The sequence below is a fragment of the Mugil cephalus genome, chromosome 21 (assembly GCF_022458985.1).
Source record: "Mugil cephalus isolate CIBA_MC_2020 chromosome 21, CIBA_Mcephalus_1.1, whole genome shotgun sequence".
Taxonomy (NCBI): domain Eukaryota; kingdom Metazoa; phylum Chordata; class Actinopteri; order Mugiliformes; family Mugilidae; genus Mugil; species Mugil cephalus.
Window position 1 is genome coordinate 11027112 of NC_061790.1, and position 25779 is coordinate 11052890.

Consider the following 25779-nt stretch of genomic DNA (forward strand, 5'->3'; position numbering starts at 1 on the left):
AGGAGGACAGACATTAGCAACTGGTCTGAGGAGCTCAGACAGGTATCAAGGTCTTCAACATTTTTCCGGCCAAGGGCCCCAAACTGATGGAAAGATTAAGTGTGTTCTATATTAAACTCGGCCTAGTGCTATTTATAAATACACATTATTATTATCATTGTGCACTCACTGTTAAGCTATCCCTTAACCCTTTACTAAAATATGATGGATTCATGTGAATGTGTATTTTAATAAATTTAAATTTGTGGGCGGAAATTAAGAAATATATAAAAAATGTATAATCAACCAAAGATTTTGCGACTTCCCTGCAGTACCCCGACAAACCTCCTGTTGTAGATCTATGACCTGATGCTTCCAAACTCGTAAAAGAGCCTTCAGACTCAACTTGACCCAGTGCAGGGACACCACCACAGGTGTGAACCTCTCCATCTTCCTAGGTACCACTCGAAGGTTTAGCGAGTATCAACCGTTCACATTCGGCAGTAGAACGACCTTTGTGTACTTTAATAGTGCTTTAATGTTGTTGTTGGTCAAGACAAAGTTAATGCTGACCATAGTGTTTTAGTTCAGTAACTATGCATCATCATAAAGTTGAAATGTTTTACAGTCTACCATGTCACCTGTCAATTGCCATCAACTTCTCAGTTAAGAGCGGTCGCATTTTACAGCATCCAAGTCAAGATCAAGTCTGACAATATCACACTTCTGCATCAGTGCTACTCTCCAAGTTTTGCAACTGGTGACTGATAAAATTTCTGTTGTCGGCGAGAAGAAAGTTCACTGACGATAAAGTACATTATTTGTAACATTTATTAATGAATAAAAAAGATGATTAGATAAGCGCATTTTCTTTTTAAAATATCACAGATCGATGTCACGTTTTTGGCACTTTGCCACTAAGGTCAGAGTGACTAGAATAAAAGAATAAAAACTGTCATAAACAACTTTTGGCTTTAGTCATCTATTAATGATTGAGAAGCTGTCAATGATCACCATTTTCATGCTCTTCGACTCTTCAACCACTTCTAAGAGATGAGTTATCTGGTTAATTTTTCTGAGGAGCCTACTGCTTCGGTTTTAGTTCCACATTTGTGGGTGGCGTTGCAGTTGTCTCGACCACACGGTTTGACTGCTTCTCTGAACGGGCTCCAGACTCATTGATTTCTCTCTAATTCCCACTGTCATCAAGTGTTATATCAGACTCTAGTGTTTGTAGGAGCAGAAACCTGAAGCCCGTAGCTGATTTAATCAACAGGTACACCCAAACAGATTACGTGATGTGTAAGCTCCAAACACAACATGTGAAACATTCACAGAAACCTTCTTTTCCCACAGTCGGTTGATCAACAAAAATGTTAAGGGCCGAGCGTGCTATAGCTCGTTATGTAAGCTCAAAAAGAGTAATAAATATGACATAACCCGTTATCCACCGTGACAGCTAATATCAGGGATCACTGGAAGTATTCCAGGATAAACATTTCCTGGAACATTTAGGGCAGACCTGTGTTGAACTGTTAAGATTGTTACATCAGTAAGGGTAAAGGTAAAACCTGATATATTGTTTTTTTTTTTTGTGTGTGTGTGTGTTTTTTTTTGTCAAATCAGTTATTGGGTAGCAAATGATTGGCAAATTAACCGAAGCAGAGACGTAGTCTGAAACCGCTAAACCAGAATTTAAGACGACATAGAAATATTCTAATTCACACACATGCAATAAAAGGAAATAACTTATACTCCTTATCTTATACCAGCACCCCTAGCCATAGAGAATCCAGCATAGCATGTGGCTTTAAAAAAGTCCTAGTGAGCAGATACAGAAATAACAAACCTACATGTTACCACTAGCAAGTGGCACCAGAACAGAAAATATAGATAGGTCCTATTCAGGTCCTATTTAAAATAAAGTAGGGTTCCTTTAATCTGGTTAGAGATTCCCGATTTGTGCATGGAGTGGGCAGCAGTCCAATCAGTTATGGTGGTCGACAGTATGAGGGGCCGGCATGGGCACCAAACAACCTTAACAAAATCCAAAAGAGATAACACCCAATTACTGATCTTTCAGCTACACACTGAATAAATGAAATATCGACTCTGCAGTGTCAAAAATCCATACATGTGGTACTTGCTTGTATACTAACTAATTCAGTCACATGATGAGGGGTGTAGCTCTGATAGTGTCATATTTCTGAGATGCAAGTGACATAGCTGAAAGGGACAAATCTGAGCACAGCTGCTTTATCACTCTTTCTGCCTAAATTCCTGTCCGGCAAAAGGTAAATGACACCACCGTCACCAAGCCGCCAGTGTTGAACGCCAACACTGTGAACCGGGTTTACTTTAACAGAAGGAAAATAGTGACATCTAGTGGGATTTCTGTCACTTTGCAGAGGCACTCGGGAACCTAATACAACCCTCAAAAATAAGTTTAAAACGTATTTCATCAACATTCAGGAGGAATAAACCAGGTGCATATGGTTTTTACACTTTATTTCTTCAATTGCAGTGTTTACTCAGATTAATTAACGTTTGTAACTTCAGAGTCAGACAACATTAGGGAGCTTTTCCATACATGCTGAAATCTCTCATGCTGATATGTTTAACAGCTTTATAGAGGTTGATGTGTAGCTACAAGCTCAAAACCTTATTTATTTACCAGTTTGAGCCACCCCAGGGTCACTGGTAAGCCTTCCTTTATACTGAACATGGTGGTTTTGAAGGTTAGATCACTTTAATATTTTCTTCAAGAATCTGATTTTAGCTTCAGATTTGATTTTTGATTTTCTTCACTGAGACATGGCTCAGTAAGGATGGCCCAGCTACCCGCAGTGAAGGCTGCCTTTATAACATACTTTATTATTAGCATTTAGTATCAGTCAGTCGACTCCTTTGTTGAAAATGTCTATGAATTTATTTATCAGCCTGCTCATGAGAAAAGTCAGATTTTAGACTTTGTAGTAACCTCACTGATGTGTCTTTATGGTCAATGTTTGACAGGAGTTAATCCTGAGACTTGACACATAATACTCTAAAAACATGCTGCGTCTCTTTTGTGATTTTATTGTAGAAAGTTTCAGCAGTAGATTAATGTCAGCTCTTGTCACACTTAGTGAACGTGGAGAAACAACTAAAGAGAAAGAATAGTTTATTTTTCTGCAAACAACTGAGCATTTAATATGAGGTAGTTCAACGTCAGAGAAATCAACAACTTTAAAAATGAATAACAATTGAAACAAAGCCTCGTCTCAGCTATAGTCTACAAATGTTTTTACTAACGTCAAATGTGAAGATTTGAAGAATGAACCACTGAATTAAATTTGTTGGATGTAAATTTATTGTGTAGTTCATTTTTTTAATTGAAAGTGCTTTACAAATACCATACCATAGCATACCATACAATACCATACCATAAACTCTGTTAAAGCCCCCCCCCCACCATTACATCCCATCTCTTTCACCTATGAAAAATAAAGGCATCAAAATACCCAAATAGAAACCAGACGTTTATGTTAACACACATAGAATTTGCTTTCCACTTTTAATCTGTTAATTTGTGCACACAAAGAGTGTGTATTAACCATATAAGTGAGCAGTTTCATGCCCTTTGTCGCAGACACTTCAACCATGGACACAAAGGGTGTTCAAATCGGTGACTGTACAGTTCCAACTCCTCTAATCATTAGTGCGCCGCTTACATAAGTTCTTTATAATGAAGTCTACCTGATTAACTCAGCCAACAGATGTCAGTGCAGGACTATGGCTGCTTAGGAGGGGCAGAAATATTGCAGCACATCTTCAGCCCAACACAGTTCTGAAGGCGGATGAGACAGAGACTAGTGGAAATCGTACTGCCTGATGATAGTGTCCCAAAATACTACGCTTAATGTTGTAATAATATTTCGGTGGTGTGATACGGTCTGTGTTTAGCAGAGCACATTAAGAAAAAAAGCACCTGCACAACATGTTACCAGGATATTTTTTTTTTTTTTTTAGTTTGGCTCTGACATTAGCTAGAGAGAAGTGAGAGATATACTTGACTCTATATTCTATACTGCTCTCTAGTACTACCATATTTAGACTACTGCTTTGAAGTTTGGGGAAACACTTAGAACAGAAATCTACCAACGGATATGCACACTGCAAAAGAAGAGTCATCAGGATCACAAATAACATGGGAAACGAGCTCCTTTTAAAGTCACATGCACTTAAATTTAGGGATTCGGTGGAATTCAAAACTGCACAGAGCAAGTTCTAAGTAAGAAATAATTATGAATGTTGCTCCCTAGCAATATACAAAACATGTCCATGGACGGAGAGGGGGGTTAAACTTTAAACATCGCTCTTTTTGCACAATGCACGCACAAAAGCGTGTGCGTGTCCGTTTGTGGGGTGATTTTGTGGAATGCACTGGGTGAGGAAATCAGGCGCAGTGGAAATGTTACACAATTTGTGAAGAGGCATAAAGGGACAATTTTCACGAGGCACAGGAATGAAGAAGAAGTATGTAAAACACTTTAAATATTAGTACTCACATATTAGTACTTTCTGTCTTGTTTCTTTTTCAGTTATTTTCCTTTGAATGTTTGAAATAAATAAAACTAAACTAAAACTAAACATTCTGAATAATTCTCACCATTATTTAACTTTTGTTCACATTATGTCGCGTAGCCTCCGAAACCAGCAACACTGTTGGCCAAGCAACTGCTCAGAAATGTTTATGGGCCCCCACCAGGACTCGTTTTTCACACCCCTCTTATTGTCTAAATGTCTGTGGGCTAACTCTTCTCTTCTCACTTTCTCCTTCTCAATGAAGTCAGAGGTCAGAGGTCACCTCCTCAAAGAACTTTGATACGGTGGACATCCAGTGTCCCGTTCAAAGACTCTGCAGCAGACGCTGTTAACCACCAGCACCACCTTGACCCCCCAGCAGAAGGTCGTTGTAGCTCCTCACCACACCAACCAAACGCTGAGGACACGAGGTGTTATTTATATTAATCCTCCTCCTACCACTATATCTGTGTTACTCTCGTTCAAAGTAAAAGTCCTGGGTGCATTGAGATCATTTGAGCAGGACTGGCCTTATCAGTCAATACACACACATTCAACACACTTGGACGTCACAATCACTGTTATGTAAGGTCGATGACGCATGAAGGGGGGCTAAAGTCGACACCGATGTGGGACATACTCCGTAACTCAACTCCCTTTCAATCAGGAGTAGTAAATGTTTACCATCTGATCCTCATTCTTCACATTTTTTTTAGCTTAATCTCCAAAGAAACCTCTTAAACAGATCCTCTGCGAGATTCAATGAAAAAAATCAAAGGAACGCTCAGACAGGCAGTTTAAGGTGTAATAAAGTTAAACTTTTATTTTCAAACCAAACATGGTCACATAAATCTTAAACAATTTTACAATTTACAGTACATTTAACATGAATTGTTACATATACATATTTAAGCATACCTTAAGTCATTTTTTGTTCAATATACATTAAAACTAGTACACGTAACTCCAAATATACAAACAAACTTAAATACCGTCAAACTGCATTACAGCAATATTAAAATGGAATGTTCAGTTTTCGATGTTGTCGGCCCGTCAGCCGGCCGCCGTTACATTACCGTGAGGCGAATGGAAGACTTTGGCAAGCAGAACTACGGAAACGCTCCTCGACACATCCCTTCCTCGCTCGCTTTCTCGCCTAGCAGCAGTGCTCTTTCTTTTTTTTTTCCCACCTCTCTATCAGAAGTATTGTTTTATGTGCAAATGAAGATATGAAACATCATCTGAGTTCCTCGCGTGTTAAAGACAGAACAGGTGTGCTAAATTAGTGCTACATCGTCCCCCTCTAGAAGAGGAGTCCTACCGCCCGCACCCGCGGAGCGCCCGGGCGGACGTAACTCCGCGACACTAGCTCAAAACTCAAACGATGAGTGCGTTCTGATGGAGAGAAAAAAAAAATAAAGGCACCTTTGAGAGAAATAAAACGCCACTTTTCTTTGTAACATTCGGCTTCAGATAGGTCCCTTGTCAAAACACACACAAAATGTAAATGAGAAGAAACTAAAGCACCAAAAATGAATGTCCAAGCTACTCATTCAGACTCAACAGGTGGGTCCACACTGGTGGCGCAGGGAATCTCATGTGGGAAGATGCTTCTCTACATGGACGAAAATGGAAATCCTTTAATCGGGGCTGGTACAGTACGGTCCAGCCTTCCTCGTTTTGAGATGGCGGGAGTTTTGGATGCGTGTGTGCTTGTCAGTTGTGGCTTCGGGGTCGGGGGGGAGCTTTTAAGCTGCCTGAGCTATGTGCAAAAGACCTCCACTATCGGGTGAGAGATGAACAATCGAGAGGCTGTGGACTCGGGGTGGGATGGAGGACGACAACCAAAACGAGCCATTTAATTTTGGCAGACACTCTCTCTCGTAGCAAGTACTTTAAATGCATTCAAGAGTTGGAGAGAATGCGGCCGAGTACAAACGCTTAAATTCTTTGTGGATGCAGAGTTGTTGCGGGGTTTGGTTCAGGAGCGTCCATCTCTCCGATGGGTAACGTTGGGTGGGGTCAAGATGCAATCCAAAGACTATGGTTGTGCTCCATAGTCCAGTAAGTCTAAGCTTTTGTCCGTACTGAGTGCCTGCATTTAATCCTATAGGTAGGAGTCCATAGACGGGGCGTAAGAGAAGCCCACGAAGGCCTCAGCTGCTTCTTTGATGCTGGCTGTGACGAGGGCGCTGTCTGGGGAACAGCCGATGGAGTTGGGCACTGGCTCATCTGTGAACTCTGGATCAAAGTGCCGCAGGTCGTTGGGTCCCGTCTGCAGGAGGGAAGGAGAGGGCCGACAAGGAGGGATTAGTCAAGCTTAGCCATAATTGGAAATGCTGTAATTCGCGGTGAGGATGTTCCCTGCTCTTTATCTTGTTATATATACAAATACGTTGACAGGCACGTGGGCACGAAAGTCCCAAATCTGCCTTTGATGGAGTATTAAACAGGGAACCTACCACGTTGGGGTTGAAGGGAGGGGTGATCTTCTTGGCGTTGAGGTCATCCCAGTTGATGGGGGAGAAGAATACGTGGTTCTTAATTTCATTCTGGGAAAGGCACAAAGGACGAATGATTACACGAAGCCCTTCGATGTGCACAGCAGAGCAAATAAGCACACGGACACATTCATAGTCACTACTTACAAAGTCTTCCGTGCAGCCAAGTCTCTTGGTGCGGTCTTTTTGCAGCAGGCCCTCCAGCAGGTGTCTGGCCGCGTTGGAAATGTTGGGCTTCAGCTGCAGCGGCTTGTTCAGGATGTTGTCGTACATCTCCGCTGTGTTGCGGCTGTAGAACGGAGGCTGTGGAGGGAAAAAAAGAAGCGTGAAACAAAGGAAGGAGGTGCGAGTATGAAAGCTTTTCGCTGACTCTTAATTCATGTGATGCAAATATGAGTTTTTACACACCAGGCCATACAGCATCTCGTAGAGCACGGCCCCTAAGCACCACCAGTCTACCGTCCTGTCGTACGGCTGCTTGTGTAACACCTCAGGAGCCAAATACTGCGGAGGGGGAAAAGATGGAGAAAAGATGGTAAGTTACACTGCTGATTATTACAACGTGGTGGGCGTGTGTTAAGCACCGGGTACGTTCTGCTTACCTCTGGCGTACCGCAGAAGGTCGACGTGGTCCCGTTGGGTTCAATGTTCTCCTTGCAGAGGCCGAAATCTGTGAGAATGATGTGTCCCTGGGAGTCGAGCAGGATGTTCTCTGGCTTCAGGTCTCTGTAGACAATGTTGAGTGAGTGGAGGTATCCCAGAGCGCTGGCGATCTCTGCCGCGTAGAACCGGGCCCTGGGCTCGAGGAAGCAGCGCTCTCTCTGCAGGTGGTAGAACAACTGCAACAAAGGGGCAAAAAAAAGGGAGGGAAGCATGTTATTAAACTTAATAAGTCCAGTTTTGTGAGTACTGAAAATAAATTGTATAGTCTGTCCTGAAATAACTGTGTCGAAGACACAAGCGGAGTTAGCAGAAAGTAAAAAAGACAGATACAGAGACAGAGAGGAAACCGGATGGGAGGAAATAAAGCGGCAGGAAGGCGACAGTTTGAAAAAGTCTGACAAGGGAAGACGGATGAAAGCGGGGCCAAAGGTGGAGTGAGAGAACAGCAGGACGGAGGGGAAGAAAAGAGAAAGGAGAGAAAGAGTTTAAAAGCCTCCTGCTTCCTGACGAGGAACATATTTAATCAGCACTGTCTTTGCTCGTCCAACAATCACAGGAAATTAGCTCGATTAGACACACACAGGGTTTGAATGGCGCTGCTAATTTTGGCCCAGAGTTTCTCCCCTCTGTCCCAGCCCGCCCCATGATTTCCTGAGAGGTGTTTCCTTTAGTAAAACTTCAGAAAAAAATAAAAAATAAAATAAATAAAAAGGACAGAGCCTCTATTCTGCTTCTCATGACAGGATATCCCCTCTGTCTGTCTCTGTCTCATCTCCGTTTATGAATCTGGGGCGATGTTGCTGCTGCGAAAACTTTGACTTCCACCTCAAACTCCGAAATGACACATTAATTCAGCTCCGGCTCCTTCTTTAAATAGCTCTCTGCTCTCCCCTATCACCTCTCTCCTTGCTTTTCTGGCAGCGCTTCAGCGGGCAACTCACCTCTCCGCCATTGATGTAGTCCAAGATGAAATAGAGTTTGTCCGCTGTTTGGAACGAGTAGTGCAGGCCCACCAAGAATGGGTGCTTGACATTCTTTAGTAGCACATTCCTCTCCGACATGATGTGTTTCTCCTGAGGAAAGCAAACAGCAGGGGCTTAGATACGCCGGCAAAGGCACACCTCGTGCTGTAATGTATATTTAAGCATTTGTCTTTCGAGTGGAAGGTGTGTCTGCATGTGCACATACCTCCTTCTTCTTGAGAATCGCCTTCTTCTGTAAGACTTTGACTGCGTAGAACTGGTCGTCTGTGCGGTGGCGGGCGAGCAGCACCTTCCCGAAGCTGCCCTTGCCGATCACCTTGAGGAAGTGAAAGTCGCTGGGTTTGGCGGAAGGGTTAGATGATGGGCCGAGGTTGATCTGTTGGGATGGACTGGGCTGTGAGAGGAGGAGGACAAGGAGAAGAAGTGAAGTTAGAAACCTAACAGCATGTTTTGTACACACATAAACAGCGGATCAGCCCGTGGAAGAGGCTCACAATTCACTGTTCGGTCCAGATATACTCACAGGAGGAGAGGGGTTTGTGTTCATGAGCTCGGCATCCTGAGGAGGGCTCAGGTTTAGAATAGACTGCACCTCTGGGCTGAAAAGACAAAGAGTTCAGGCTTAGTTCATCTGATAACAAAAGCATCCAAGCATCATTTTGAAGGAGAATTGGCTAATCTGGAAGTTAAGCGCTTCTCCCGAAGACAGATAGCTGACATTTCTGGAGGCATGTCCCGATGTTTTGTTCTCGAATGCAGAACAATAAAATGAGTCAGATGCTACTCACTGCTTGCAGGCGTAGGAGTTTGTGGCGAGCCTCTGAATGAAGTCGTTCAGGCCCATCCTCCTCTGTTTCATGAAAGCTGCATGGCAAAAAGAGAAAAACAGAAACAATGTTTAGACATTTCCATTAAAATGCCAAAAGACGGACAGAAGAATGCTTGTAAAAAAATATCCAGTTGTGCTCCGTACCAGTGACTAATGCCACTAGTCCTCTAGACTTTGAATAAGTCAGGGCTGCCTTCTCTGCTTCTGTTTTGATCGTCATGGTTGAGTATCGCAGTAGCTCCGCGATCGTCAACAATACAATTCCAAAATATAACCTAACTAGTTTTGACTCCTGTTTTATAAGAGGCCAGGAGGTGGGAGGAGCCGCTGCGCACTCCCACATCCCCTGGTGGGCGTCATCCTCCGCAAACATCACAAGGTGATCGATCCCCGGCTACACCAATCAGCGGCCGTTGCGCTCCCAACGCGTCATAGCCGCACCTCAAGTGTGATTGCGTCAAAAAAAAAAAAAAAACATAGGAAAAAGGGGGAAAAAAACTTAACCACTCACTGAAGTGAAAGATCTGTGCTATTTACACACGTTTGTGCAATACCATGCCACACGGCTCTCAACAGTAAAGGGCATTTTAGTCTACACGAAGCTGCAAATGTAAACCCCAAAGACAAATGAAAGCCAGATGATCCACTAATTGCCATATGCTGTCAGTTACGGTTCGGAACTGCGCTGAAATCAGTGCATATTTAGATAGTTCTTAAGATTTGGGATTATTCTTGAAAGTGCCGATTATTCTTGGCGCACGGCGTCCGTGTCCAAAAGCACTGATTTTGCAAGCAGATCCCGTACGAATAGCGTGATGGCCTCCTAGTGAGACCTATCAGCTTCACCGTTTGGCTGCCTCTCAACTTAAACGTCCGGGAGTGACTCAGGCCCCTTCAGCACACAAAAGACGAGAGGGAGAGTCTCAGTCGAGGGGGGCCACATGCCAAGAAAAGCCGCTGGTAGCGGAAAAGTACAGGGTGTAGAAACTCCTGAACTCACCAAGTTCAAAAAGAAAAGAAAGACAAAGGGAATCGGATCCGCGACCTGTTGCTACGTACCTTTAAGCCCATCAAAAGCAGCCGAAGCACTTGGATGCTGTGACGATCGATTTTCGGACAGCGATGAATATCACTCTGGCGCTATGCGCGCACACACAGTGTACGCCAGACGGACTCAGTTAGCCACGGTTATGTAAGGCACCTGGTTCAAGTTTTACCTACAGCCCTCTATGCAGTGAGAGGAGCCACTGTAATGCAAGACGATTATAAATGCCAGACTCACTTACTAATCCCCGTGCGTAAAAAGCAAGCACAAAGACAACAAATTGTCAAAGAAGTAGTCGGCGCTGCACATTTTTAACACTTATAAAGTATAAAGGAAAGGGGCACGATCTGAACAAGAAAATATATACGATACCGTGTGCTTCAAGTGCTGCACAACACAAACAGGCAGCTTTCACTGTAAATATATACAAACAAATCTCAGAACCCAACTACAGTTTGCACACAAAACCAACCTTTCAGCTCGGAAGGGGTTCTCATTTTCGGACCGCCCGCAGCTTCAAAGTTCAACAAGTTGCCAGAGAGCTGCCCAGCTTTGTCTGGCACTTATAAGACCCCCCACCCCCTCTATCAGCGAGGTATTTCCATAGATAAGAGCATCATAAATCCAGGTCATGGGGTGAACGCAGCGCCCCACAAGTATGTGTGCCAACGCATTCTTTCTCCCCCTCATATACCCCAGACACCAAAAGTGGGTTAAGAGCTATTGCTTCGTCTTCACCAGAGAAACTATTAAAAAAGAATCACAGCAGGCCCCAGAAACACAGCTTTTTTCTTAATTGGACAAATCCTTAGCCGGTGTTCTCCAAAGAAAATGCGCTCTACTTACATGTCAAAGATGTCGTTTTGTCTTTCATAAGGATGCCTTAATTCCCGGATCACAAAGAGAGACGCGTTAGGCTCCTCGACAGGGAAGTAATCAAACTACACTGCATTCTTCGTCTTGAAGAGTTTCATCCAGGGCATTTTTTCCCCGTCTTTTCGGGGCGGAGACGTCCCGCCTCTGTTTCCTTCCACTGCACAGTTTAGTGTTTCATGCATGCTTGCATGACTTTTCCGAAGGGCGGGGTTTATGCCGCTTTCATAGGCTTATGAAGTTCGAGTTCAGTCTGGAGTTCATCTACTCTTACACGGACTAAAATATCAAATTAAGTGTGCAGCTTTCCCCATGCCAAGGATTTAAAAGTAGAAGGAAAATGTAAAAGCCACATACGCACATGGGCTAAAAGAACAAGTAGTTAACTTCAAGTCAGTGTGTGATGCTGTTTGTTCACACACACAATCTCAGTTCAACCTCTTCCTCATCCTTCTGCATTTCACTTAGATCAAAACTTTTCTCTGTGATATTCAGCATCGCACAAAAAAAGAGTCTAAATGCAAAAAAAAAAAACAAACAAACTTGGATACAGAAAGTTTCAATCTCTGTGCAGTTTTTTTCCACTCCAGCCGGCTGAGGTCATTCACACACTCGGCTGGAATTAAAAAGTAACCCAGATTTGGCAATTCACCATTTCAGCTGCCAAGAAGTTGAAGCCATACTAATGAACTCTTGTCTCTGGGTGAATTGCTTCCCCACTATTTTGAGCGCTTGCATTCACACAGGAATTATAATGTTTTGCATATTTGTCTGATGGGTGAAGAAGAAAAAAAAGAGGGAACAAAGAGAATAGATGTGAATGAGAAGGATGACAATGTGACAGACAGGTAGAAATGTAGCGTGGCGATGCATTACCGAGGAGCAGAGCAAAGAGCGCATGGACAAGGAGATAATGGACCGTGAAGTGGACGTATGGATGATCTCATTAAACACAGCTGACAACAGTCAGACAGGGTGACCTGACCTCCCCCAGGTTTATAGTTTTATTTTGCAGGTACTTATCTGTGTATTGGTTAGTAGCGCGTGCCAATGGGAGCAGATAGATTCAGCCCAGATAGATTAATAAGGTGAACCTTGGAACCATGTTGTGTATGGCTTCCTAATATAACCCTAATATAACCCACCCCTTTCAGCTGCAATAGGACTAACCTTTATATAACCTTTAAAAAAAATATATATTTTTTTTAAGTCATGTTAAGCCATGCATACATATTGACACATTTTCAGTTGCCCACCATTGCAAACTTAGTCCAGTGAGTAGTTGGGGCATTAAGGGCTTTTGCTCATGGACACTTGCGATAACAAATAAAGAGCAAGCGCAGCTCTTTCCTCTTTCTCCATCCAATTTATAATGTCAGTCCTGGAATGAAAGCAGCAACTTTTCTTTTCACACACTCAAAGATGAGCGTGCTGCTTTTGATACTCGGCAGCACAGAGCGCAATTGTTATTAGGCCGTGGAAATGCAGGGCCGAAAGGCAAGCAGCAATTACGGATCACCCACAGGGTGTGCATGTGTGACTCTGCAGTTCTTAAATATAGCCTCAACTTTTTCTATACCGCTGCCTCCGTTTCTCCCTTAACTCGGGTCAAATCTATTATTAATCCGTCCACCGCGGCCACCTGATGCGCGCTCACACATACGCCAGAGCCAGAGGGCAAAACAAACCTGCGGGGAGAATTTCAGAACACACACACTCTTGCAAAAACAGAAGCGAGTGAGAAAGAGAGACAGAGGGAAAGAAAAGGGCACGTCAGGTTCTCCTTAAATTCCCCAGAGGTGTCCAACATGCCCCTTCCCCGCTGCACCACCGGGAGCTCGGCGCAGTCTGTCAGGAAAAGACATTTCTCCTTGAGACGGCACAGGCTGCAGCAGCATCCTTCAGTGAGCATTTCATCTGCGATTTCTCGTCCCTGACACTATCTTGGCAGAGGAATACAAAGTGACGTCTCTTATCAGCATCTGAAGGCATCACGTGGGGAACAGGTGAAACCTCAAAGGAAAGCACATACCGGCAGAGCAAGAGAGAACAGGGTGATCTTGAAAAACTTTTTCCTCAAAATGACTTGGAGTTGTTTCTGGAGGAAATGCTCCTAACGTAGTCGCGGAGATGATGAAGAAGAAGGTCACCACGTTACCTCGGCTGGGGTGTAAGCACAGCGCTTGCGTCTGCATCTGTTGCTCACAGTCAAGAGTTGAATGAAACGGGAGAGAGGTGCTGAGAGAAGATGAGAAGGGAGGAAGAGCTCGAGAGAGAGAGAGGGAGCTTTACTAACAAAAGGTCCACTCAGTGTTTTTCCTATCTGGCCCTCATTCGTCTCTGGATTCACAGGCTGCTCGAGGCTCAGGGCCCCAAACAAAAGGAGGCTCCACGGCACACAAGCTCTATTTGTGTGTGTGTTGCCTTTCCTATATGTGTGTGAGCCACAAGTATGTTACACAACCTACGAGTGGCACTGTCATCGATGCCAAAGAAAGCACTGACTCACGCGCACTGTCTCTGTGGGCCATTTCGTTGGAGGGGTTGACTTGGTGCAGGATATTAGAGTACAAACACAAACACGCTCCCTCATCCCACACACACACACCCCACCCCACGGTGCGCCCACACATACACAAAGACCAGCATATGCCCATATTCACGCTGTCTCCGGCAGATGACATCCATTAAATCTGCTCGTCTGTTTTCGGCATCCCGTCCCTCCGCGCTGTAACGTCCATTCCTTGCGTCGTCCGGGAGGATGAGGGTGTTTGAGGCTACGCTTGATCTGGCGATGAATATGAATGAGCCTTGGTGGTGAGGAACCAAATGACACTGTTACATAAAGGCCTCAGCTATTCACTGAGGACAGCCGGGCTTTTATTTTGTCACTGGACGCGGTGGACTGTCTGTGTGTGTGTGAGTGTGTGTGTGTGACCTGGTTGGCTAGCTGCACTCCCAAAACCTGACTATTACATCAGCTACTTCTACATATGGTCATGGGATTATCTTCAAAGCAGATTTTGGATATCATCATGTTATGGAGAGTGTGTTTTAACATGGCGATCATAGATTCTGGGATGTGCTCAGACAAAGACACCCGTCTGACTTAACAAAAAACTGTGATAGGGTAGATAGAAGGAGGCCCCTATGGAGTATTGTTGATGCACTGTAGGTGTCCATAGATTTTAGAGGGGGTTACAGTTGTCCTTGAAAAAATGGACAAAAGGTAGAGATCTAGGGGCCTCCTTTCTCGTTTTATTCATAGGGCCCCCAAACAATTGCTTGGTTCCTGCCCAGTGTTTTATGGTGTGCCTTCCCAGTCTTAATTGCATTCCTGAATGAATGAATTCCATTTGACCGCCAGACTGCATTTAATATGCAGTGGATCTGTGCGGGTTCTCAGTCATCCAGAACATCTTCATGAGTGGCGAAACATCTTCAAGAAGTCCAGTTGTATTTGTTTCATCCTTTGTTGCTGTCTTTAATCTTGAAATCCGTGCATGCACTGATCAGGCTAAACATTATGACCACCTTCCTAATATTGTGTAGGTCTCCCTTGTGCCTCCATAACAGTTGTGACTCATCAGAGAGTGGACAATGGTCTTCTGAGGGTGTCTGGTAACAGAATGTTGTTAGTGGGGGTTACTTGATCAGGTTTGGATCTAAGGAATTTGGAGGTCTGTGTCAGGCTGCATCCTGCTGGGGATGGCTGCTGCCATCAAGGAGTGTCATTGCTATGCGGTGGGGGTGCCCAGTCTGGTCTAGGTGGGTGGTACATGTCTAAGTAACATCCACATGAATTCCAGGTGCAAAAGTATTCCCAGCGGAAAACTGAATTGTCAAAACGTGGTCAACGTCATTTACCTTTTCTGTCAGTGGTTTTAAAGTTGTGGCGGATCAGTGTATGTTTGTGTTGCATTTGTAAGGGCACAAATGTTGTGTGTGTAGGTGTGATTGTTTGCCCATTCCACGGGCAGGTTGACACAGGTGAGCTGTGCGTCACGAACGGTGGGAGAAAAGACGGAAGCACGACTACAGAAAAGACCTGGTCTTATTAATCACGTCACACAGGACAAAGGAGTAATCCCTAAGAAAACAGGCACACACACACACAAATCCAGGATTTGTAATTGCACGTTATATAAACCTGTTGCCATCTGGTGAAGAAGAGAAGCATAAATCAGTGCGTAAATGCTGCTTTGCTGCACTGCTGCAGGTTGATGAACACACTAATGTTTTTAATAAGGGTTTCTTTAACAGATGCTCTTTGTTACATAAGAACGTTCCGTACTTTATTTGAGAGGAGTGAAAATACAGACCCAGTTTGCTGTGTGAAATTAGGCGGTCAGGATTCTCCGCCCTGTAATTATTAGCACTGGTTCTATCTCTTGCTCTCCATTGCTCTTCTGTCGCACACATCTCCGCTTCTCTGTAAATGACTCGTAAATGACACTCTTCAATGGATAAGTGCTCCTGGAGCCACTAATTGCTGAACCTGCATCGACAGGGTGTAGCAGTGTGACAGCGGAGGCCACAGGAACAGCTTGTCACCAGCTCAGCTAATTGCTTGGATTTCTCTCTATACGCCGAAAAGTCCCAATACTAAGAGGCTACAGAGTAGAGCCAGGGAAAAACATTTTCATCAGAACATGGTCCTTGACACATTTTCTTTCCTGGAGATGTTCCAGTGCCTAGCAGGTACCGTTGGATCTGCTGCAATGTTGCTGCAATAATACATTCACTGTAATAACATAGCGTGCTCAGTACCGAGGTGAAGCAAACGCACAGACTGTATATTTGCTCGGTAGTGTACTTACTGAACTGATTAGATGCACTGTAACACAACCAGACTTGGGCTTCTTTGAGTATTTTCAATTTATCTTTGAGTAGAGCTACATTGCAGTTAAGAGATTTTACATAAAACGTGTACACACATTATGCAGTAGGGTATATTCAGGTGAGCCTAATCTCAGTCTAAACCTGCACGCTCTGTTGCAACAACCAGCGATAAATGGCAACCTGAAAGCTACCAGTGGAACTTGTGATTACGACATGGAAAGTCATGTACACAAAATTCTTGGCACTCGAAACAGTGACATGGGCCGTGTATGTTGGGAAAACCATTCCTACGTGACTGTCACCATCTACAAGCCGCACAGGGTGACAGTTCAGAACCAAGCTAACAAATGTCCAAAAAAGCGAACGTGTAGCTGTAGCTGTTGGGAATGTCAGGATCAGGTATATAATAATATCATGAAGAAAATCACAAATTAATGATTCTTAGTAAGTTAATTGAAATTAATTGTGGCATCCACTGAAAAGTGAACTTTCTTGCTCTTGATTTCGCAACTCAAGAAGAAGCTAACGCTCCCTGACACGTGCCTCCACCTCGAGTTTCTGTCCCTGGTTTACTTCATGTCTGAATGACAATCTTCCTTCTCATCTCCTAAAAAACCCATTCACCCCTTCGCCTGTTTCACTCAGGTCCTGTCAACCAACAAGCTTACTCACATCAGTTAAGAGGAGGTATTTGCTAGCGAAATAGCTGTAAAATCCTACAAATACATGAATGCCTCAATTATATAACACTCATGGAGTGAAATGATTCTTTGTTCGTTGGGCCAGAACGCAGAGATGGGCATTTTCTGTCTTTGACCACTCAAGATGAACACGGTTTAATCCTCCTGAGTACAACAACAACACATCCCTTCTAACTTATCCCGTCAACACACACAGACAAAACGCATAACAGTATTTAGAACATACACCAAACCAAAACAATTCACCAATTACGATGAATTATGTCCCAAGGATTCAATGCAACCAATAACATTTTTACCAATACACTTACTTACTAACATTACTTTTACTCAAGTAAAAAAAATCTGAATACTTTCTCCACTATTGGTTGAGAGATATCTGCATACTTAACCAATTCAGAAAAGGAATGGTCCTTATTATGTAGAAAAGTAAAATACTATGAAAGCATACCAATCCATTAGAAATTAGTATATGTTAAAAGTTATCTTCCCTCTGCTAATTCTGATTTACAGACAGAAAAAAATGAATTCAACCATTGCCAAGTGAAAGGGAAGCTAAATGGTGCGTTTAAATAGTCGTACACTGATAAGTACGCGTGAACACGAGCCCAGGTCACTGTAACAAAACGTGACACTCACACGCAGCTTGTATCTGTTGGCCTGGACTCTGATCTTCAGCACAGACGTGGAGCATGATGGAAAATTTAAAGCCACTTAAAGTAAGATTGGCTATAAACTCATCTGGACTTTCATCCATGCCGTGCATGGTAGCAACAATCTCACAGTCAAGTTGTAAACGGAGAAGGTCACTGTGTCATCTGTACAGCGCGATGGGTTTGTAACTACTGTTTTGCCAGTTTCTACAAAACAAACAGCCGTCTGGGTTTGTGGACAACAGTTATTATCCTGGGAGTTTAGAGGTTGGATCACAGGGCCGAGGGTTGCAGTGAGGCAAAGTTACAAAATATGTGTGGAGGGGTGAGTCACTTTACTCCCACAACCATCAGGTTCGGACAGAAACAGCATCAACACGCACGAGCAAAAATGAATGAACGGTAGAGGAACTTTTTGAAAGTAAAAACACTAAGAGGCAATGATAAAGTACCAGTAAACTATTGGAGACTGACAGAGAAGGAAGTTGGAGATGAATAAAAGTGTTGTGGTTTGGAGTCACGAAGTCCCAGCGTGACAGCACATGGAAAGAAGGAGGGCGGGAGAAAGAGGAAGAATACAAAACAACGGCTTAGTTGCCGGTTACTTACTGTTGTCGCCAGGGCAACAGTAGTTGTCTGGGTCTGACTCATTGTGGTAGTACAGATCCATGGCCTGGGGAAGAAATATGGCACCACTTAGTAAACCCAAACCAAATACTCCAATATAAGTATAAAAGTGCAAAAGTAAAAAGAGTTTATGTCATAGAATACAATATACTAGACCATGCATCAAGTTCGATAGCCGTCACACAACTCTATACAAGTCAAAGATTATTTAACATTCTGTGCAGCCTTAGCTAATAAGATTTTTTAGCTAATAAGTTCACAAGCTGAGGGCTGGTATCCTTGCAAGGATTAATCTGAAAGGTCGCTAGGTAATTCGTGAAAATGAGAAATCTGTTACAGTTTTTCTGCAGCAGACTTCTCACCCCACTAGATCAGGTGAGGTTTGACGCCATTGCGCTTTGTTTTTGTTTTTCTCAACTCTCTCCTTAAGCGTTTTAAGAGACTGGTGGCTGTAAAAGGTGTGACGTCATTGAACAGCAGCACTTCTAAAGCCTCCTGGCTCTGACCCAGACTGGTTCATGTGGTCTGTGCCCCAGTTCCAGCGGGCTCCCCCTGACATGTTTTACTGAGGCTTGGTTTCCAGGACGATGGGGCAGTGAATCACTCGGGTTTCCTGTGCCGAAAGTGGTGAGAAACCTCTGCTCTAACAACAAGCATTACAGTGCTTCAGCTAGACAGAAAGCCAAGAGTGAAACTGATCTTGCTCGCTTGGGCCAAAGCATTAACAGGACATCTGCTTCACGAACATTACAGCAGGACCATTCAGCTCCTGATTTACGCATGGACGAGTGATCAGAATAGTTATCTCAATAAAATACAGACTTTAGTGAAAGTTCAAAGGTTCTATCTACTAAATATACTTAAGGTAACTAATTCTGCAGGAGACAACGCCTAAATTTGAATTTAAAATACTGTTAACACCAATCCTTCAGTGTAAAAGTTATTTGTTGAGGAACTTTCATCCACTAGTTGGGAAACTAAAGGTCACAAGATCATTCGGATTTGTCATGAGAAATTATATGACGCATGCATAAAGAAATGAACAGTTCTGTTACACAAACCCTTGCTCTAAATACTTGTGCGGAAGCTGCATGCTAGAAATGCTGTTTTTTTTCTTTATTTTTAACAGCTTCATTTACTGTAAAATCTTCACTTGAGAAGAAGAAGACACTGCGGCTACAATTTCCCAGTGATATGCAGTAGAGTAATATTAAATAAGTAAGTTGCATTATGTTAAAAACTATGTGCCTCAAAACCTTTTGATTAATACAAGTGGCAGGCACAATGGCTCATCTCTAATTTAGGCGTAAACACCCGTGCACGAACGCCTCAATAGTAGCTACTCAAGAAGCGTGCCCCACTTTCTCTTTTCATAGGGTAACAGCTTAATTGGCAGCTGTCACGCGACCGGGACGCATTTGCATCCCATGAAACCGCGCTGCCATGTCAGATATTAGTTTTCCATAATGCCGCTGTCAGTCACCGGCGTCTCAAAGTGGCTCGCGTCTCTGTCAGATACAGTCTTAGCCTAGTTTGCCTGCTCTGTGCTGCAGCTCTGAAAACTTGTCTCTGTATACTCTCATGGGTGATTTCTGAGAATGAGACGAGCTCTGAGGCATGAGTGAGTCGTTTCAATCTGCTTTCATGAGCCTTCCCCTCACACCAGTCATTTCATCTCCATCTCAAGTCCTCATAGCTGACAGTAGCCTCATCCATCGTCGTCGTCCTCCTCATTCATACAGACTTATGGCTTCGCGTTCCCTTTCGCTGTCAGCATCTCGTTGCAGTCAATAGTCACTTTAGCATGCATGCCTTCATTCTTTCTACTTGAATTTGCCTCAGTTGTAACCGTCATCCTGCTCTCTGTCCCCCCCGTTTTCTCTTATGCCCTTTCTCCAAGTTGTTTATTGATTCAGCAGAGGTCTGATGGGGTAGTATCCATAGTGATGGTGTATTCTGTTCATTAATATTTCATGGCAGATTTATTTTCCCAAAAGGAGACAGAATGTTTGGCATGTTGGAGCGGCACCCGTGAGCCGGAGTGTGTGTAAGGGTCAAGGAGAGGTAGAGGTCTTCATAACGAGGCTGTGAGTCAGAAGATGGAGCACTTTTAATAGTAAAGAGGATTAAAGAACCATTCACAGGTTCACCGTGAAAGGATTAAATGGGTTTGGTGTTTTTTCCTGACTTTTATATACACAAAATCACACTTTATGTATGCCTGAGTCGTTAATAATTATTTATTTTAGGAGGCTATAAAACACTGATCTGTTCGGCTGCACCATACAGTTAATTCGCCTCAATAGAAACTTTTGAAGAAGTGGAAAAAATCTCCTCACATCAGTGCCCCTTTAGTTTGATCATGAGAGCAGACAGATAAAAACAAGGTGTAAAGATAACAGAAAAGTTATCTAGAAATTATAAAGCTATGTAATGACAATTGCAAGCACGGCCTTAAAGGCAATAGAGGTGGTGAGGTCATTAGCACTTTGCTCTGCACTGTAGATACTGCAGAGAGCCAAAAACTGCAGGTGTCCTAATTAGAAAAATAAATAAATCTGCATATGGTGTGTCAGATCCTAAAATCATACCAGACGTAGTGGGAGACAACCTGCACCGCTGAAGAAGACTATAACCTGAGGTTACCGGCCAGACATAGACAGACATGGAGTATCAAAAAGCACATAACCCAGGTCATAGGAGTGCAGGTGAGGGTTCACCATCCAAGGATGATCCCAATAAAAACTCCCAAACAGTCATTTACAACTGAAGAAGCCATCTTGAATGAGTGGAGAAATGTCCTCAAGAATACAAATCCGATTGTCTTTGTTTTAATTGAATGACTTCAGCTGCCAACTGGGGTTATGATATAATTCATCTTTTATAAAATGAAGACATTGTTGCTGTGAATAAGCCAGGAGAAACCAAAGAATATTGCTTAGCTGCTATGTCTATTGTATCGAAAGTATCACCAACAGTCCATCGTTTCCCTGAGGATTTCTTTATTTCTCATATCAAGGACACCTGGAAGTGCCCTCCTTTGTGACCCACTGATTAAGTTGGTGTTTGCTATGCTAATTTAATTAGCTGTAGGTTGAACTCGCCTGTGTGCGCTGACGTGGCTGCCAGGTATCCTCCAGGGTGTAGCTGATGTAGGGCCCACTGCAGATGGAGCACTCCAGCATGACTGGGCTGGCCAGGAGCGGCGAGCCGTGGATCCCCCAGGACTGGCAGCTGCACAGGTGGACGTCAGACTCGGCGTCCTTGTGCTTTCCTGTGCCGTCACTGTGGTGGCGAGCCAGCATCTTCCACTTCCTGACCTGTAAGTAAGGGTCATTTTCCAATGAAGTTTGAATACTTTGGACTGGGGCCACTCATTTCTGCAGCATCTAAATGAACAAACACCTGCCCTCATTACTCTGATCCCAGTTGAACTTTACTTCCACATCAAACTTTGAGCCACTGATAAAACTTTAATTATGCTGTAGTTTGGACAGTTTAGGTGATGCTCCTATTAAACTGAGTGCACCATTTAATGTCATTCTTTGTGCAATGAAGATTTAATAAATGACAGATACCATGTCACAGGAAATTAAATGTGTACTGTATGTTCTTGAGCACGCTCATAAAGACACGCTAATGATCCTTCAAAGGGGTAACTGTCACATAAAGCTGCAACTTGAGTCCAGCCAACACACTACAGCAGCGAGAGTCAACATTGTGACTTCACGAGTAAAATATTTGACGGTCGCATTTGCTTTGCACAGGAGGCGGCGGGTGAGTCAGCCTCAGCTTTATCGGTAATATCCTGTCGCAAGGCAGCTGCACATTCTCCAGGGGGACATTTTACCACAAACCTCCCATTCTCCGTTATCATTTAGCGTGTGCCTGGCAACGCCGACAGAATACATATCATCATGGGCAGAAACACAAAAGCCGTTCAAGCGCACAAGCTTTCGCGAGCGATACACGGGCCAGTGGACATGGAAGGTCAAGGGGCAAATAGTTTCTTGAGGAAATTGCATAGTTGTCTGTGTCAGTGACCTAGAATGACTCTTATATAAGCTAAACGGTGTCCTTGGCACACTGTGCTCACAAGTTCACTGACTGCAGCGTTTTCATATGAGTCTTATCAAGGCCTCTCAGTGGCTGCTGATCTCTGGGCCCACAACCACAACTTGGCGTGGGCAAATACAGCAAATACAGCAAATACAGTATGTATGACTGACACTGCATGAGTGTGAGAGTCAAAACTTGCAACTTAGCCAAAAACTTTCTTTGTGCCTGTTGATCGTCATTCCCTTGACGTTTATACCCCACAGCTGAGAGGAAAGAGAAGATCCTGTACTAATGAAGGCGTCAAACATAATAACATAACATAACATCATCGGTCATTAGAGTGTGTGTGTGTTTATGTAACCATGGAAAATATTTAATTGTGACCCATTAATACACTAGCGTTTAGTCAAGGGTCAAAACATTGTTTGTTTTCAGTACATATATTGACTCCCTGCTATTAAAGGAATAAAGGCACTGGCTGTTAAATGTGTTAAAAGTTATGGCCAGCAGCCAGTAACGTTAGGTTACTTAGGTATGTGGGACATGTGAAAACAGTTACCCTGCCCTGACCCTTTCAGCTTAATAAAATTTGCTGAGCAACACCTCCAAAGTCTCACTACTTCATATGATTCATAGTGCGTCACTTGTTTAATCCAAGCAAAAACGTAAAACGTCCTACTTTTTGTTTCTAAGCTGTTGCCGGGCAACCTGTGTTATTTTGAAAAACAGACAGCTTTAAAATAGTCTTTTTCTGCACATTCATGTATTACTTTTTTTCCATATAAAAAAAAAGCAAGAAAAAAATGTATGAGTTTGTGTGACAGAAGTGCTGTTGGTAGATTTTGTTATTTTCACATATAGCCAGGCTAGCTTTACGCTACGCTAGGCTAATCGGCGATGCTGGCTGATGACGGACCTGGTGCACTACACCCAAACGATGCACTGATCATACTTTCTGGGTTTGTTATAACAGTTCAGATGACACCATAACTTTACGAGCATCTGATTACAATGACTCACCGAAACTGCAGCTGACCACGCTCGGCCGCTTTTTAAAGTCTCTTTTAGTACATAATAAACTTATCTTACACTAGCTAGCTAGTGTAACAGTCTAGCTAGCTCATCTATCGCATCTTGCCTATATTTGCATTTTTATTTTCTCATCTCAAACATACGTATTAATATTCATGGAAGTCCAGGAAGGTGCCAAGGTGTCGGTTAATGTGTGAATAGGTCATAAATAATGTTTCTCTCTGCAACATTTCATCCTGTGTCTACTTTTATTTGGCTGAACTCTATATGTTTGCCACGCAATCATTTTTATTATCATTACTTTTATGATTGGGGACCTTTTTCTGAGTCTTGTTCCCGAGATGGTGCATACATTCCTTAAGGGGGTATGAAAATAAGGAAGAGCATAGCACTCATTTATGTAAGTATGCCCTTCGCACACTCCCCTTCCTCTTAACCCCTTCACCTGCCCTTTGACCTTGCTTTGTGTTACGAGCCACTAAGACAACACTGGTTAGGTAACATCAGACTTCTCCTCCGAGAGCTTTGCTCTTGCCTCATAAATTCAGGATGTAATATATTCTGGAGAAATTCTCATACTAAGGCCAGGGTGTACAGATCGGCCGCGCAGCTCCATAAATCAAGAAATAAAAACATCACTATATCCAGATTCCATCAGACTCCTTGACTCAGCCTACTAACCTCTTCAACCGTGACTGCTGTAAATGTTGTACATATCCTTATCTCTGTAAAACAAGAATGTTTTAATGGCTACGTTATGTAAAATCTTGTCCTAAAGCCCTCTTCTTTGCTCCTATAGACTCAGCCTTAACCATAAGTTTTAAATAAGATACTAAACCCTTCAAACCTTTGGTGCATCTATACAACACTGTAGCTTTTTACTAGAAAAAAAAAGATTATTTTTATTTCGTTTTTCTCAATATATTAAACTGGATATCTGATCTAGACCAGTTCACCACAGTGGTCCCAGATGTAACCTCTGAGTAGAATCAATGACAGTCACAAACAGAGAGCACATTATTATAAGCTTCAGAGAACTAGTTCAGTATTTTCAGCTGTTAAATTGCACCATAAGAGTTTTCTTTTTTTTTTTCTTTCTTTTTTTATCCATTCAACACAAGCAGCGCTTTTTCCGACGGCTCCCATACAACGCAGAACAGCACCAAAAGAAAGGACACTGTATATTGTGGTCTCATTAGCCAGCTCGCAGCCCTCTTTCTTGGTAACCTCCTTTCAGCCTTGTGCTGCTTATTCATTCGTGTCCTCCACCAGTTCCCATCAGTGCATTAGTCTCCCTCACACAGGCATGAGGTGCGAGCAGAGATAGATGTGGAGACAAAGAAAAATATGTTTGACAGACAAAAAGATAACCAGGGAAGGAGAGTGTGAGACTGTGTTACATAAGCCGTCCCATTCTCTGTCAGAGATAAGACCACCTCATTAACGCCGAGTCAGTGCTCCCTCTTCATCTTTTTTTTTCTCCCTTTGTAGATCACAAACACAGGTCCTAAAATGAACGAGGGGTAAGAGAAAATGAAAATACAAATGGATTAGAAACGCCAAGTACACAGCGCATCCCATGAGAGATTAAGTCTCAGAGATACTGTGCAGAGCCAGACAACAAAGAAGAGCTGATGTGCGAAACAAGAGTATGTATCTGAGACGCAAGACCGAGAAAACTGTACGGTCTAACAGAGAACTGGACAAGGAGTAAGTTCAAAATTGGAATACTGGCTCCGAGCTGCTTTCAAGTTTGCACTCTCATGGTCATTCACTGTGCCCGAGCCCGTGTAGGTTTTCTTGGAAATAACAAAACGTGAAATCTGCACCATCCCTTACTTTCTGGAGTACCTTCTCCTGTATTTCTCTAATTTCTCTAAAGAGAAAGGGGATATATCTATGTGGCACAAAGTCTATTTACCCACTGCAGGGGCTATCAAGAGATTGGTTTTGTTCTCCTTTGTTTGACATTAAGCCTCCCTCCTGTCTCCCTGAGATAGCTCTAACTGGCCAAACATTTGTTCAAGAGTTTAAGAAAAATCGGAGGAAAAGGTGAAAACATTGGATAGCTGACTCAAAAAAACAACACTGCAGATCATATTCACAGATGATATGTATTTAATTTTAGATAAAGTTACAGTGAGGATTTGACTAACTCATTGCCTAGGATAATATTTTCACACATATTTGTGAATGAATACTAATAAACAAGACTCTGAGACGGCACTTATAGACACAGTGGCGCTTTCTCTGGAAGGTCCACAAGCTAAGGGGTGATTCACACAGACAACAGTCCTGTGTTTAAACTGCCCTCGAGACTCAGAACCACAAACATCATCCTCACGGTGAAGCTATGGAAAAGCAAATTAGTCACCACACTGTACTCAACATTCCGTCAGAAAATTAGTTTCTCAAAAGCAACAACT

General features: G+C 43.1%; 1 protein-coding gene across 1 annotated transcript in view; it reads right to left on the reverse strand.

Annotated features, from left to right (window-relative positions):
- Positions 1–5341: 5341 nt before the first annotated feature.
- Positions 5342–25779, reverse strand: part of sgk1 (serum/glucocorticoid regulated kinase 1) — a 34347-nt gene continuing 13909 nt past the window's right edge. Inside the window, exons 4-14 of the mRNA XM_047573657.1 lie at positions 21367–21582; positions 18245–18308; positions 9481–9556; positions 9216–9291; positions 8898–9086; positions 8651–8782; positions 7649–7885; positions 7455–7550; positions 7194–7349; positions 7008–7097; positions 5342–6820 (exon numbers count right to left, since the gene is read on the reverse strand). Of these exons, the coding sequence (XP_047429613.1) occupies positions 6653–6820; positions 7008–7097; positions 7194–7349; positions 7455–7550; positions 7649–7885; positions 8651–8782; positions 8898–9086; positions 9216–9291; positions 9481–9556; positions 18245–18308; positions 21367–21582 (1500 nt within the window). The 3' untranslated portion in view covers positions 5342–6652. The remainder of the gene's footprint in view (positions 6821–7007; positions 7098–7193; positions 7350–7454; positions 7551–7648; positions 7886–8650; positions 8783–8897; positions 9087–9215; positions 9292–9480; positions 9557–18244; positions 18309–21366; positions 21583–25779) is intronic.